We start from the raw sequence: 17178 nt of genomic DNA on the forward strand, positions 1-17178 counted from the left end.
ACCGGGGGTGTCCCCACCCCCACGCCCCACAAAGTTTTTTAGTAAGAGATGCTTTTCTTCGTAGTATATAAAATTTACCAGGGCTTATGTAATCAGACCTCACAGTATAAACTGAAAATGGACCCCTGTATTTTCTGCAGGTGGCTCCTACATCAGGATTGAAGAATAAATATGGTAAAAGATACTTAACTACTTTGAAAATGAGGTCATTTCATTTTGAAGCCATTCCTGTGATGAGGAGTCTTATGAACTGAGCCATAAGGCTTCCCTCTAAGAGTCAGCCCACATATTCCCTATTAACTGAAGCGGTCATCTCTCTATAATAATTACCCACCCTCAGAAGTCAACTATAACGGGAGCTGTGGAGATTTGAGAATATCAAAGTCCAGGTAAAGGGTCCGGCGTGTTACCTTCACCACAACAGTTCTTGTCAGAAGTACAAGTCAATACAGTAAAATGTTGCTGTCTTCCCTTAAATGCCTCTCTCTCACTAGACTGGGCTTCTTGAGGGTTGGGAACACACCTTCTAGTACAGCGATGTAACGGTTAACCAAGATCCTGGGCCCCAGAGTTCACCCCCCAGCCCCATCCTTTACTGGCTCTTGTGGCTCTTTTCCTTATTTTCTCCTTACCTCTCGATCAGTAAACCAGTAGTTACTCAGTGGGGTTGTGAGGCTTAGGCGTAAGATACATGGCATGTAGCCACTGTTGCCATTAGCTTTCATCACAGCCCCAGAGGTGCATATTACATGCTAAATTATATCAACGTGCGAAGGAGACTTGCCTGGAACCTGGGCAGGAAGACAGCCCCATAGATCACAGACACACACAGGCCCCGCCGTCACTAGGCGTGTGAATCGCACTCAGTGCAATTCGTAACCCGAGAAACACCCCCCCTCGTGTTCTGAGCTGTATCGTCGAATGAAAGGAAACCGTTGAATACGTGGAAATCCGCGGGTCGCACCGCCGTTGACTCTGAAGCAGAACCTGCTTTCGCCTACAGGAGGGATTTGAGCTACGGAAGTGGTTGGACAGAAAAGACGTGTGAACCTGTCGAACCTTCTCACCACAAAAGCAGCAGATTATACCGTAAGAAAATACTGTTCCCTCGTCGCGCCGAGCTTCCATTTTCCCGCTTGTCTGAGGGTTTCAGTGCATGGGTCTGCAGGTTCTCGTGACTCAGCATAGTACGAGGCTCGGGGTAGATGTGGGGGCTGAATAACATCGGGAATTTAAGTCATAATACTTGGCACATATGTAAATGTGCAGGTGGATACAGAGCATACGAGAAGGTTGACACCGACTCGTTCATCATTTTAGTATTTTACCGGGAAATTTTACAACATCCCAAACTTAGGTTTTCAGTTTTTGACATTTAAGGCAATTAACCTTTTGGCAAATATATTAAAATTTTACCCACATTAAATGCAGCTATATATTTTATAATACTTTAGATTACTAGAACATAATAGAATCTAATCTATATTCAGAGAACACAATTTATGTAAAAATCTGGATTTTACCAGTAGAGTGATTTTGCCAAAATCAAGGCGAGAAAATACATTTTAGACTATAAATACATAATATATGAATGATGTGTGTCTTTATTTCTGTACCCAGCCAAATATTACCAACTCGTAAACAGAATTATCAATGTGTGCTGGTATTTTGCCTTCAGTCATTTAAAAAAATAGCTTTACGCATTTTTAAAATTGTTTTATTATAATGAAGGTGTATTTATCACAGGAGGAATGAACGTATGTTATTGAACGGTATTTAGTTTATCTTATAACCTGTAAATATTTAGGAGTGTCGTCGGTGGGACTTTATCTGTCCCTGGGTGGGCCTCAGAGAAAGGAGTGGTAACACCCATTGCTATGGAGCAAGCAGGCAGATCAGGGAAGTCTTGCAGAGAAGGTAACATGCGATCTGAATGGTGACAAGGTTGTGTCCGGAGTGCAGAACAGTTTGGACGGGGAGCGTGGCCCGAGCAAAGCCGTACCGTGCCCGTAACGGCAGATAGAGTGCCGCAGTTGGGCTGGCCGTGTGGGGCACGGGACGTCTGGTGAGGCCTCGCAGGGACGGTCCAGTCCCCCTCCCCCCCGCCCCCCACCGCAACATCCCAGGATCGCAGCGTTAGCGTGCTCAGACTCCAACCCTGAGGACTTTTATTTCAAAGCGCAGTCGGCGTCTCCACTAAGCGATGGAGTTTAGAGAGCGGCAACAGACAAACGAAATGGGCTTTACCCGTTCCCCCAAGGACGCAAAAGAAGGTATCAGAAGCCAAACAAAGGTCATTCATCTCTGGTAGCACACAAAGGGCAAAGTGTTTTCTAGAAGTGACCGCTGGCTGAGACTTTCAGGCAGCCCCAGCGGGGGGAAAGACCTCCATCCTGGTGGGAAAAATTCCAGCCGTGCCGCATTCTGACAGCTGCCTCTGCGCCCCCAGTCCTTGGCTGCGGTTTCCCACTCGGACCTGAAACACGACGCCACCCAGGCTGTGGCGCTTGGGCGCTGCTCTTCACGCCCGGCCACCGCGGGACGCGGCCCAAGCTGGCCGCCAGTTCCTTTCATCACGTTTCTTTGCTCCGTGACACACGGTCTCGCTGCTTTGTCTTCACCGTCCTTGTCCCGCCGCTTCTACCTCCCCCGTCACCTCTTCCTGCTACAGATACAGCGTTTTTACTGGTAAATCCTTGCATTGTTGTCCTGTCCCACTCACACCCAGAACCCATTCTTTCCCCAGAACGAACTGAGTACCCACCATGTGCCAGACAGACATGGGGGAAACTGGGATGACAAAAGACAAGTTCCCTGACCTCTAGGAGTTTAGTCAAGCAAAAACCACCTCTCCTATGGCTTGTGCTTCTTATCGGAACACTTGGAACCAAATAAACTACTTTATCCTCATGGCAACCTTGTGGGGTTACATCAAAGTAAAAAGCAATCCACATCTTTGATTTTTCCCAGCGTAGCTTGACCTACCACTTTCTTATTTTTTGGTCCATGTTGGCATGAAATCACCAAGTTTCATTAATCCTGCATTCAAATTCATGCTCCCCCATTGACCTTTGGTATTTTATCGGCATAAGGGTTTTTGGTGTTTTTAATGTCTGTTTATTTTTGAGCGACAGAGAGACAGAACGTGAGCAGGGAAAGGGCAGAGAGAGAGGGAGACACAGAATCCAAAGCAGGCTCCAGGCTCCGAGCTGTCGGCACAGAGCCGGACGCGGGGCTCGAACTCACAAACCGTGAGATCGTGACCTGAGCCGAAGTCGGACGCTTAACCAGCTGAGCCACCCAGGCGCCCCAGACATAAGTTGTTTTTAAAAATTAAGCAGCTTTTCTCAGAACTCTCCCTGTTATATTGTAAATAAAGATATATTGAGGTTCCTTCCCCACATTCCCCTAAGTAATTTTTATTTCTGATGTACACATACAGATGTTTATTTGATATACAGTCCCTCATATAAGCCTCTACAGGGAAGGGCCTTGATCACTGTATAAATCATCTCACAGAGCACGTACTTGATAGAGGTTGGCCACATTTAACATAATCTACAGAATTAACTTCCTCAGCCTCCCATCTTTTGTCTACAAACAATTCTTTTCATTTTCCCAGATGATCTCAACGTTCCTATTGAGTTTTATCTTCAAAAACCTTCTCCACAGTTTGAATTTTCTTACCTTTCTTGACAGCTGATAGGGGAACCCGCCCGATGTGGTTTTCTGAGATTAAATGAGTTTGGCCTGAATTCTTCCTCTATATCTATAATCAAATCACTGAATAATACAGAGCCCCCAGTTTTTCCTCTGGCTTCTGCCAATCCACGTGGTCACGCAACTAACTGCTAATTGCTGCTGACTGATCATGAGCTTGTAGACAGCTGTTTGCAGATGTCCAGCAGTGATCTCAATCATCTGTCTCTGGTTTTGTTTTTTTTTGTTTTTTTTTAACAGAATGTCCTATGGTCTGACATCAAATCCTTACTGAAGATTAAGTAAATTGTTCCGTTTCTTACCACTCGAAACTTACCACTCCGTGGGAAGACCTTGAGATTGCTATAGTCAAGTTTCTTTTAAATTTTACCCAGTACCCTGAGCATGAACTGGGGGCCTTCAGCAGTGATAATTAGCTGGGCCTGTCAGGTGTTTGTTAGTCACCGGCGGCCAATGGCACTTCACTCGTTTGTGCCAGTTTCCTAAATCCGTGTGTTTATCGTACAGTCACGCCTGTTTAAACACAAGACCTTCGGGGTAGTCCTCCACGACGTAACTGCCTTTTTTGAACTGCCTTTCCCATCCATCATGCAACAGCTACTATACGGTTAGTTGATCAAAGGCACCTTTCTCGTTGTTAATCGTTTTTATTGGACTGTAATTGTGCATACAGAAAAGTGCACAAATCATAAGTTTACAGCTTGGTAAACAGTCATAAAGTGAGTGCACCTAGATCACCAAACATTAGCAGCACCAAAGAAGCCACCTTATACTCTCCCAGGCCTTGTGGAGCTAAAGAAGCCACCCTCGTGAGTTAATCACGTCCTGGTCCCATCACACCGGGAATCAGGGTATCAGAGTATGAATTTGGGGGGACACACACATGTTCAAAAAACTTTTTTAATGTTTTCTTTATTTTTGAGAGAGAGAAAGAGACAAAGTATGAACGGGGAGGGGCAGAGAGGAAGGAGACACAGAATCCAAAGCAGGCTCCAGGCTCTGAGCTGTCAGCACAGAGCCGGACGTCGGGCTCGAGCTCACGAACCGTGAGATCATGACCTGAGCCGAAGTCAGACGTTGAACTGAGCCATCCAGGTGCCCCAGTGTCCCTCAATTTCTATTGGTTCATTTCAGTTGCCTTGGTTTTCTTGCCACCCTTTCTATCGGGTAGACTTAACTCTTAGATTGATTTATGTGAGGAAAAAGAAAAATAGACCCAGATAACTCAAAACTAATTTGTTGACTTTGGGCTTTAAGATGATTTTGCACCAGATTTGCATTCCCGCTTGGGTTTTACTTAAGCTGCTCTTATCATCAGTTTACATTCCTTAAGCATGTACCAGCTGGCTCATGGAATGAACAGGCAGGCCCGAGGAAGCTAAGCTGGGATGGAAAACCGGGTGTAGGGGATACCCACGTGGATTGTTGAAAATTGATTTTAGTTTGTTCCCGTGCCCAGAAAGCTGTCTGCTTAATGAGCTGGCTTTCTTGGACTTCTTGCTCACATCGAATTTTATATTCTAATAGAATGAATTTGTCTTACAAAGAAAACTTGGCGATGTTAAGAATCTAAGTATAAAAAGTACCCAGAACTAAATGTGTGTCTGAATAAGTTATTTACTTGCTCGGGTTCTCTGTGTACTTAGTTCTGCCGTATTCTCCTGCTGTTTGCTTGTCCCGTATTTTAATGCAGCTTTCACTTACGTGTCATCATCTCATTAAATAACTATCTTGTTTCCTGAGGTTGATGTTTCATCATCATCTCTGATGATTTAAGCCTCTGTGATCATGTTCAACAGAAGCTGGCTCAACTGTTTCCTTACCCCAGAATTCGTCAGCAAGAGTCTCAGGAAAAACGAAAGGCTACAGTCAGTAATGAGGCAAACTACCCGACTTCCTAGTCTTTCCCCTTTGAGTTTGAAGATGATGTTGTTATTTCAGGGCAACTGCTAGGGATTGGTCTTTTCCTATTTGGAAGGAAAGCCCAGGCAGGAGAATTTGGGGGTGGGAGGTAGCACATGCTCAACATTCCTAGGGCAAAATAGTGCGCGGTCCTTCCTTCCTCCGCCTCTGCGGTTCTCCAAGTGAGTGCCCAGGCTCCCCACCCACCTCCCCCAGGATCACTAGCAGGGGCCGTCTCGGGCACGTTGGCAGCGTGACACTTCCCCCACCTGTAAACTAGTTGATGTAACTATGTCGTCGTGTTCAGATGGGACAGCACCTGGCCAAAGGCGAAGCTCCACGCCAACGCCAACGTCAGCTGTTGTTAAACCAATTACAGCAAGCTGGCCACACCCCAGCCCTGGCAGTGGGGTCCCGCCTCCCACGCTGGCTGGGGACTGAGTGTGGCCCACGGGGAATTCCTTCTGCCCCAGCAGCCTTTCTCATGCTTACAGCTGCTTTTCTCTTTGACCGTGGTTGTAAATCAGATCTCCGAGAAATCGGGGCAGATAAAGTTCATGACGGTGCCGGAAATGGTTTTACATGAAGTAAAACTATAGAAAAATCAGTGTCCGCCTCTCGAAGGTGCCTAGAATGTGGCCTCGGGATCTCTGCACGGTTCTGGACTGAGTATTGTTTCCCGAACACGTACAGCATCTCAACCATATTCTGACCCAGATAGGCTTTTGTGGGTTGGTCCAAGAGAGCCAGGCAAACATTTTAACCTGGGTTTTTTGGGAAAATGCATTCTCGTTTATTTGCAGCTGATACACGGTTTGTTCATAATTGGGGAACGGCCCAAACAGGCCTTTTCCCTGAAGATTTTTAACTTTGTGTTGTCAGGAGGAGAGGGCACACATGGATAGATCTAAGTATGATGGATTAGCTGTTTTTAATTTAGAAACTACCACACTTGGGGCGCCTGGGTGGCTGAGTCCGCCAGGCCTCCGACTTCCACTCAGGTCATGATCTGGAAACTTGAGAGTTCGAGCGCCTCTCTGCTGTCCGCGTGCAGCTGCTTGGGATTCTCTGTCTTCCTCTCTCTCTCTGCCCCTCCTGCTTTCACTCACGCTCTCTCTCAAAAATAAATATACATAAAATATACATGTATTTTTATATATTATGTATATAAAGCATATACATAATCTGTAATACAAAAATGTATTTCAAAAAATAAATATTTTTTAAATATTTTTTTTTTAATTTTTTTTTCCAACGTTTATTTATTTTTGGGACAGAGAGAGACAGAGCATGAACGGGCGAGGGGCAGAGAGAGAGGGAGACACAGAATCGGAAACAGGCTCCAGGCTCCGAGCCATCAGCCCAGAGCCCGACGCGGGGCTCGAACTCACGGGCCGCGAGATCGTGACCTGGCTGAAGTCGGACGCTTAACCGACTGCGCCACCCAGGCGCCCCTATTTTTTTTTTTTTTAAATACAGTACCACACTTACCGATGGGAAGGGGGAGGAGGTGTATTTGGAATATTTTTACCTTTTCAGTTTTTTTTTTTAATTTTTTTTTTTCAACGTTTATTTTTGGGACAGAGAGAGACAGAGCATGAACGGGGGAGGGGCAGAGAGAGAGGGAGACACAAAATCGGAAACAGGCTCCAGGCTCTGAGCCATCAGCCCAGAGCCCGACGCAGGGCTCGAACTCACGGACTGCGAGATCGTGACCTGGCTGAAGTCGGACGCTTAACCGACTGCGCCACCCAGGTGCCCCTACCTTTTCAGTTTTTAACTTACATATATTAAGGTGAAAAAGGGTCTTTGGAGCTAGATAGGATACATTTTTCATGAAATACTGGATGAGACAAAGCCCTCAGATCACATCAATAGGATGTATTATTATTATTATTATTATTATTATTATGATAAAGAGATGGAAGAAATACTGTGTAGGGGTCAAGGGCAGGCTACCCCAAGATGGGCCACTTTGGCATAAAGATGATCTCAAGTTAAAAGTAATCGAAACCCAGCAGACACAGAAAAAGCTCTCGGACTCCCCTCAACTGCCTAACTCTGGACAAACTGGAAAGGAGAGCCTGTACCAGGAAGAGAGCTATCAACAGAGACCCCTTTACCTAAAAAACTGATCTGCATCATAGGGCAAGCTTGGTTTTCCAAATCCCTCCTCTCACCTTCCTGCTAATAGCCTTCCTCCCCTTGGTGTCCTCAGGCCCTACCCCTCCCATATGAACTTCATGTTGTCTCACTGTCTTTGAAATTTTATGTCTGTGTGGATTCCCCTTATGTACGCTATTAAATTCAATATTTTTCCTATTAATATATATCCTGTCAATTTGATTCTAAGTCCAGCTAGAAGGACCATAGGTCAGAGGAGGGTCTTCCCCCCGACAGATGCTACGTGGTAATCAGATGCACTTACCTATTCATGACGCCATGAGGCTCAACTGTGAAGGCTCAGTCCTGACCGAGCGAGTGAGTCTGGGGGGTGAGAGGGCGCACAAGGTGGTCAGTGTTTCGTTCTTCACGGACCCAGTCAAGTGGGCTCTCGGGGGTAGAGCAGAAAGTGTCGAGCTGCTGAGTTAACTGAAAAGGCATTTTTTAAAAGACATCCCTATTGGTGAGAGTTTATTAAAAATGTAAATTTTTTTTTTTATAAGTTTTTTTTTTTTTTCAACGGTTATTTATTTTTGGGACAGAGAGAGACAGAGCATGAACGGGCGAGGGGCAGAGAGAGAGGGAGACACAGAATCGGAAACAGGCTCCAGGCTCCGAGCCATCAGCCCAGAGCCCGACGCGGGGCTCGAACTCACAGACCGCAAGATCGTGACCTGGCTGAAGTCGGACGCTTAACCGACTGCGCCACCCAGGCGCCCCTAAAAATGTAAATTATACAAAACTAGGTAGATGTGGTTTTTGAAGGTCAAGAGGGTGGCAAAATAGTTTCCCGGCACACTAAGAGAAATATGGTGACAAATACCAGGATAAAAAGAATTTCTTTTTTTTTTAAGGGTTGAAATGGATTTTTTTAGTGGGTGGAGAAGGTTGAGGCAAGAGGGCTGCTGTATTTTAAGTTTTTAAATAATACTTGTTTTTTTTAAGCTGTGTGCCTGCTTCGGTAAAATAATCGTCATAAAATATTCACAGAATATTAACACCGTTTGAGGGTTATGTAAAGTAGTACTACAACAGTATAGTTAAGTATTTTTATAGAGAATCGGTGTATAATGACCAGTTTCCAAATTTTGTGATTAGGTGCATAGTTCTGTCTTTGAACTATATCTGTGTCCAACTTTATCCCTCTCTTTTCTTTCACTTTACCGCTTACATATTGTAAATAATATTAAAGTCAGGGATGATCATCTCCCTATTTTACTACCCATAGCACCTTATACAGTGTCTTAAGAGTAATGTCTCAGCATGAATAGACACTTTTCCAAAGAAGAGTCCATATGGCCAACAGACACAGGGACAGATGCTGAACATCATTCATCATCAGGGAAACACAAATCAAAACCACAATGAAATACCACCTCATACTGATCTCAGTGGCTAAAATGAACAACTCAAGAAACTACAGACGCTGGCGAGGATGTGGAGAAACGGGAACCCTCTTGCACTGTTGGTGGGAATGCAAACTGGTGCAGCCGCCCTGGAAAACAGTGTGGAGATTCCTCAAAACACTAACAATAGAATTACCCTACAACCCAGCAATAGCACTGCTAGGAATTTATCCGAGGGATACAGGTGTGCTGATTCTTAGGGGCACATGCACCCAATGTTGATAGCAGCACTATCAATAATAGTCAAATTATGGAAAGAGCCCATGTGCCCATCAACCTGATGAGTCGATAAAGAAGATTTGTACGTATATATACAATGGAATACTACCCGGCAATGAGAAAGAATGAAATCCTGCCATTTGCAGCAACGTGGATGGAACTGGAGGGTACTACGCTAAGTGAAATAAGTCAGAGAAAGACGGATACCGTATGTTTTCACTCATATGTGGAACTTGAGAAACTTAACAGAAGACCATGGGGGAAGGGAAGGAAAAAAATTATTTACAGAGAGGGAGGCGAACCATAAGAGACTCTTAAATACAGAGAACAAACTGAGGGTTGATGGGGGTGGAGGGGCGTGGAGAATGGATGATGGGCATTGAGGAGGGCACTTGTTAGGATGAGCACTGGGCATTGTATGTAAGTGATGTATCATAGGAGTCTACTCCTGAAGCCAAGAGCACACTGTATACACTGTGTGTGAGCCAACTTGACAGTAAGTTATATATATATATAATTTAATATATATAAATTTATATATATATAATTTAATATATATAAATTTATATATATAATTTAATATATATAAATTTATATATATATAATTTAATATATATAAATTTAATTTAATATATAAATATATAATTTTAAAATATATATGTTAAAAATAAAAAGAGTAATGTCTCAGAATATGATTGATATGTATGTTTTCTGGGGTTTTTTTTTTCCAAAATCTTGCTAAAAAGTGCACAAATAATACAGATTCACTCTAGAAAAAACAGAAAATACAGAAAGCAAACAAAAAAAATTAAAATCAGCCAGAAACTCCTCTTACCATCTTGATAACACCCGTCCAAATGTTTTCCTGGGTAATATATACATGCAAAGAAATCTGAAATAAAAATTATCCAATATACGCTGTACCCATTTTCTTAGGATAAAGTAGAGTTTTTAGGTCAGCAGGTATGTCTTCTTTTGAAGGCTGTTTGTCATGTTGCCAAATTGTCCTAAAGAAGTGTTCTATCAGTTTCAGTCCCCATTAGTAGAGCAAAGAGTACTCCTTTCTCTACTCTCTTACTAACTAATGGGTAGAAATATATTTATCAGAGTTGGGTTCATTAGTATTTCTTAGAATAAGAGTGCATTTGAACATTTTAAATACAGATACAGCTTGTCATTTTGTCTTTAATTTTCAGTGTGTTTCCCCTTCATATACAAAGTTTCTTTTTAATTTTTACCTGCTCAAAACTGTCAGCCATTTTTTTTTTTAATCTAAAAAAACTTCTCCCCCATTTTGGCATTCTATGTTTCAAAAGCTGTTCTTTCCACAAGATCATATATGGGGAATAAACCGATTTTTAAGAATTCAGTCGTGTGACTACCTCTCAACTCTATTTTTCTCCCCATCAGGAAAGCAATTGAAGAATTGCTTAAAGAGGCAAAACGTGGCAAAACGAGAGCAGAAACGATGGGACCTATGGGTTGGTAAGTTCTTGAGTGATCTTCCTTAAAACAGAACAGTAGTAAAGAGAAAGTCTCGGCTGGAGATGTGGATACGTAAATCTGTAGCCGGTGAAAGGAATGTAAAACTGGCTGTAGAGGAAATCCCCCAGAGGCGAGCAGGAGAGTGGGAGCCCTGTTGAGGGCCAGCTCTGGGGACTCTGCGACCCTGAGGAAGACGGCTGGGGGTATGGAGGGAGAGCATCTGTGAAGGGTCCGTCATCCCTTTAGATCACAAATCCCTAGTGGATATGTAGATCTACTGCCCAAAGGCGCCATGTGAGAGTAATGTTGTATCAGTGTTCATTGTTTAAGGATCTCTGTTTTGTTTTGTTTTTTGTTTCTTTTTATTTATTTTGAGAGAGAGAGGGAGACAGAATCCCAAGTGGGCTCTGTAGGGCTCAATCCCGTCAGCTGAACCATGAGATCATGGCCTGGGCTGAAATCAAGAGTGTGACGCTTAACCGACTGAGCCACCCAGGCGCCCCAAGGATCTCTGTTTTAATTATAGCCCTTGGCAAATTGAAATTTATTTTTAAAATTCTATTCATAAGTATTTCGACTATGTGACAGTTCAGCTGGGTAGAACTTAAGTTGCCTTTGCAGTTTCTATACAAAATAGAGCTTTAAAACTTAAAGTTTAGAAACAAAAGAGGAATTTACCCTTAAGAATTTAGTCCTAAGCATTTTTAAGCTTCACTTTAGCAATAACATAGGCATTCATGTGTTAAATATGCTGAGTTTAGATCTTTTATCTAGAATTTAAAATCCGCAACAATGGAGGATTGTGGGTGATTAAGAAAAGAGTCGGATCTAAAAATGAGAAAAACTAGGCTTCAGAACACACCTCATTCTCTAGATTTGACTCTTAGAACCATGCACGTGATTTACATAAAATGTAAAACAAAGTTAAGTAAATAAAGGGAAAAGTCAATCCTTAAAAATCAAGCAAAATAAAACAAATAGACCTAAAAAGCCATTTAGTGAATGACTTAGCCGCACATAAAGGAACTACTGTGCGTGATCTGAAACGTGACTACATTTTGAAAAGAACTACCAGGAAATCTTAAATTGTTTTCCATCCTCATGTTGTCAAAAATATGATGTTGTTATTCGGAAAATATTATGTAACGGGATAAAGCAAATATTTACCTGCTCTAAATACCAAGATGTCCGGCGTCAAAGGGGTGCAAATGTAAAATCAAAGTAAAAAACCTATAATCCTAAATTCGAATTGGAAATATCAGTACAAAGCCATGCTTTAGAGAGATAACTGACTGCAGATCTGAAGCAGTGTCTGGGCTTCACCAAACTGCAAGTTAGAGGTCACAGTCACCAAGACTGCCCTCACTTCTTACACCACCTGCAAATTCAGGGAGTTCCTAACGTACCCTCAGCTTCCTCAAGTCACTGATGAATCCCTACAATTCACAGAAAACTGTGAGACTCACAGTTACGGCTTACTACAGGGAAAGAACACAGATTCGGATCAGCCAAAGTAAGGGGCATAAAGGGTATTGTCTGAGAGGGTTCCAGACATGAAGCTTCTGTTGTCCTCTCCCCATAGAGTCAGCATTAAGGTGTGAGAATATACGTGGCATATCGTCAGCAGGGAAGCTCACCCAGGCCTCGGTATGCAGAGGTTTTATTGGGATTTCATTACTTAGGCATGATTGATTGCTCATGTGGTTGGCCTCAGTGTCGAGGTTAACCAAGACCCCGTGACCCAAAGCTCCCGCCCAAAATCACATGGTTGGGGGTTTTTGGCAGGGCCAGCTTGCGCTCTAAGACCATCAGGCATGGCCTGCCCCATCCTAAGATCCACTCTAGACAAAGACATTTCTGTCCAGCGTGTGACATTACCTCCTAGAATTGAGATCCCCTCCCAGAAGTCCGCCCTCTCTGTGGGCAAGGTTACACCGTTACTACACAGACAGGGAATGTATTAGAAGATCCGGAGAATCTTGTCACACGAGAAAGCAGAGAAACACTCGAAGACTACTGTAGTGATGGCCAAAAGACTCAGGAAACAACTTGAAATCCCTCCCGCCAGATGGGGTAATTTGATCACCAAGAAGAATAAAGCTATAAAGACCGAGATACCTCAACTATGTTCAGATCCACAAGGTCATAATGATAATCACAACAAGAAACTTGGCGGTCCCGTTTGGAGAATGCTGTGGAACCGAATCATTGTCCATAAAATTGGCAAAGAGAGAGGAAGAATAAAACATTTATCCTGGGGGCGCCTGGGTGGCGCAGTCGGTTAAGCGTCTGACTTCAGCCAGGTCACGATCTCGCGGTCCGTGAGTTCGAGCCCCGCGTCAGGCTCTGGGCTGATGGCTCAGAGCCTGGAGCCTGTTTCCGATTCTGTGTCTCCCTCTCTCTCTGCCCCTTCCCCGTTCATGCTCTGTCTCTCTCTGTCCCAAAAATAAATAAACGTTAAAAAAAAATTTTTTTTTTAAACATTTATCCTGTTCCCTGTACACATCGTGCTGCGGGGTTACCAAATCATTGATGAAAGAAAACTCCCCTGTGGAACTGCGACTATTAAATGTAAAAGGACATCGTGGGGTGCCTGGGTGGTTCAGTCGGGTCGGTTTAGCGACTGACTCTTGATTTTGGCGCAGGTCATGATCCCACGGTTGGTGAGTTCGAGCCCCACATAGGGCTCCACACTGTGACAGTGCTTGGGATTCTTTCTTCTTTCCCTCCCTCTCTGCCCCTCCTGTACATTCTCTCTCTCTCTCTCAAAACAAATAAATAAACTTAAAAATTTTTTTAACATAAAAGAATGCTAGAATAAGATCACCATTTGAATTCTTAGCAACTCAATAAGAAAACAAACAATCCAATTTAAAAATAGGCAAAAGATCTGAACAAACACATCATTGAAAATGATACAGGGTTGGCCAATCAGCATATAAAGAGATGCTCACTGCTTCAGAGGTGTCTCTCCCTCTTTCTTTGCCCCTCCCCCACGCACACTCTGTGTCTCTCTCCTTCAAAAATAAACATTAAAAAAAAAGAGATGCTCAAATCATTAGTTATGAGGAAAATGCAAATGAAAACATCAGTTAGTTACCACCACTAGGGATGCACTAAAGTATCCAAAATAAAAATTAGAAAAGGCTGACAGTCCCAAATAAAGACAAGGACGTGGCACAACTAAAATGCTCACACACTGTTGGCAGAAATGTAAGATCATACAGCCATTGTGAAACATAGTTGGCAGTTTCTTATAAATACTCACCACAGAGACTTCTTCTAACCAATTACCAGAGAATTGAAAACTTAGGCACCCACACAAATGCGCACAGTAATGTTTATGGCGCTTTTATTCATGATGGCTCAAAACTGGAAACAACTGAGGGGCCCCTGGGTGGCTCAGTCGGTTAAGCATCCAACTTGGGCTCAGGTCATGATCTCGTGGATCGTGAGTTCGAGCCCCACGTCGGGCTCTGTGCTGACAGCTCGGAGCCTGGAGCCTGCTTCGGATTCTGTGTCTCCCTCTCTCTCTGCCCCTCCCCTGCTCGCGCTCTCTCTCTCTCTGTCTTTCAAAAATGAATAAACATTTAAAAATAAATAAATGAGTAAATGAAAACTGGAAACAACTGAAATGTCCACTGACTAATGAACGGATAAACAAATCGTGGTTCTAGCAAGTACATTCAGCACTCCTTGATAATAAAGAGGATGAGAAATAACACACAGCATGGCTGAATCCCAGGAGCCTGCCAAGTGAAAGAAGCCAGACACAAAACCGTACACAGTGTAAGATTCCATTTATGTGGCCTTCTAGAAAACCCAGAACAATAGGGACCGAAAGCAGGTCACTGGTTGCCAGGACATGGGGACAGAAGGAAGGGGTTAACTGCAGAACTTGGTGGGTGACAGAAATGCGCTACGTCTTGATCGACCTCGTACATTTGTCAAAACTCTTAACGCTGTTTACTTAAAAGGATAAATTTTATTCTGTGTGCATTCTGTCTCGTAAACCCAATTTTAAAAGAAAAAGAATGGCATCATTTGCGATCCCTAAGGACGCACTGGACCTAGGCAAAGGTCACTGGCCGCTACACTGACCAGATGCGGACTTGTTGGGGACCATTCTGGGACAGGTCAGGCGGACCCACACCTGAACTCACGGACCCGTCTTCATGCTGAGAAAAGATGTGGAAAACCAGGCCACTACTTAGGAGACATCCTTGTCAAAGAGATCGAACCCCAATCTGATCCCATCTCCAGTCAGAACTACTAGCTTGCACAAAATAACAGAGGCCAGAGGAACACATTAACTGACACTATAGGAATAAAATCACAAAAGTCCAACGTGGGGAATTCTACAGGACAAACAGCCCAATTCCCTTTAACAAAAGACTTGTAGAGAAAAGGAGGGGAATCCTATGAACTAATAGACTTGAGACACGCCAAATAAAATGTATACCTTGTTTGGATCCTTATCCAAACTAACTATAAAAAGACATTTATGGGGCACCTGGGTGGCTCAATCGGTTGAGCATCTGACTTTGGTTCAGGTCGTGATCTCACGGTTCGTGGTTTCGAGCCCCGCGTCAGGCTCTGTGCCGACAGCTCAGAGCCTGGAGCCTGCTTTGGATTCTGTGTCTCCCTCTCTCTCTGCCCCTCCCCTGCTTGTGTTCTCTCTCTCTCTCTCTCTCTCTCTCTCTCTCTCTCTCAAAAATAAACAAACATTTAAAAATTAAAAAAAAAAGACATTTATGAAACAGTTGGGGTATTTGATGACATTAAGTAATTAATATTGATTTTTTTAGGTGTGATAATGGTTTTGCTGTTACTTCATTTTTCAGAAGATATTATCTTTTAGAAATTGATTGTGATGTATTTATGGTTGAAATGATACAAAATGAAGTAATCCAGTGTGAGTCAATCTGTATGTCACATATGGAATCATCTTAGATTCAGTAAAATACCCACTTCCTAGAAGGATAGTTACTCAAATTGGTGAGATAAAGTGGACAGAAATATTCTGCATGGTTCCTGGCATGGAGCAGTCAGTCAGCGTTATTAGATCTGCTCTTATCTTCTTTCCAGCCCCCTGTCCTTTACAGAGATAAGGTGCCTCTTCTAAAGTGAATCAAATTAGTACAGGTTTTGTTAGGGGCAGGCCACTTTGGTGTTTGGTATAAGGCAGGACTGTGATCAGGTTGTCTGTAGCCGCTGGTCCAATCTCATACCTTCAGTGAGAGAATCAGTACGGAGCTAAATCATGAATTCAGATGGCCCGACAAGTGAGTATGAAAGTATCAGTCAGGGCTCTTGCTATGTTCGCAATGTTCAAGGGCATAAGTTCTTTCTAGGCAGCTCTCCAAATAGAAGTCGTTTATCCTGACAACCTTTCTGCCACTTACTGACTCGGTAGAACTTTCCGATAGTGAGAGAACTGGTTTATCAGTGTCAGCTCCGTTTTCCCTGGAGAGAGTTACCCCACTCGAGGGTCATCTTGACGTTTCTGGGAGGAAGGACGTGCCCATTGGGTGTCACATCAGTTAGGCTGGCAGTTCCCCCAGAGTTGTCAAGGACCCAGGTTCCTTCCAGTTTTCGAAATCTTCCAACTACAGAGTGTGACTCTTTTCCACATGGTCTAGTATTGGCCCACTCCATTTCACGTAGCAGAAAGGAAGGAAGAAGCCACGCCCCCTCCCCCCCCCCCCCCCCCCGCCCCGTCCCTTTAAGGACACTCCCCAGAAGTTGTGTCCACCATTTCCACCATTTCTGCATGTACTCCACTGGCCAGAATTTTGTTCCATGCCTTCACCGACTACAAGGTCAGGAATTCGGTCTTTGTTTTTTGCTCCAGGTAGTCAGGTGCCAGATAAATATCTGGGGTTCGTTTACTCTAGAAAAAAGGAAGAATGGATAGTCGGGGACAGTTGACAGCCTCTTCCCATGAAGGAAGCAGAAGCATGTTGAAAAGGGAGTAAAGGGTGGGAGGCTGGGGCGCCTGGGTGGCTCCGTCGGTTAAGCGTCTGACTTCAGCTCAGGTCATGATCTCATGGTTTGTGGGTTCGAGCCCCGCATTGGGCTCTGTGCTGACAGCTCGGAGCCTGGAGTCTGCTTCTGATTCTGTGTCTCTCTGTCCCTCCTCCACTCACGCCTTCTCTCTCTCTTTCAAAAATAAATAAAGAAATCTTAAAAAAAAAAAAAAAAAAAGATGGCAGGCAAAGCGAAACATTCAGACTTGTAAGAGATGGGTCCTGGGAGAATAGGGCTTGAAACTTGTTAAGTT

The 17178-nt window shown here is 43.7% G+C and overlaps 1 protein-coding gene across 1 annotated transcript in view; it reads left to right on the plus strand.

The window, feature by feature from the left end:
• LOC124511168 (protein POLR1D-like) overlaps positions 1-17178 on the plus strand; it is a 52025-nt gene that overhangs the window by 18397 nt on the left and 16450 nt on the right. The window contains exon 2 of the mRNA XM_047078133.1: positions 10821-10895. Within this exon, the coding sequence (XP_046934089.1) occupies positions 10821-10895 (75 nt within the window). The remainder of the gene's footprint in view (positions 1-10820; positions 10896-17178) is intronic.

Source organism: Lynx rufus, unplaced genomic scaffold (assembly GCF_022079265.1).
Source record: "Lynx rufus isolate CCGP_SWC_20201006 ecotype Redwood Valley unplaced genomic scaffold, mLynRuf1.p SCAF_1, whole genome shotgun sequence".
Lineage (NCBI taxonomy): Eukaryota > Metazoa > Chordata > Mammalia > Carnivora > Felidae > Lynx > Lynx rufus.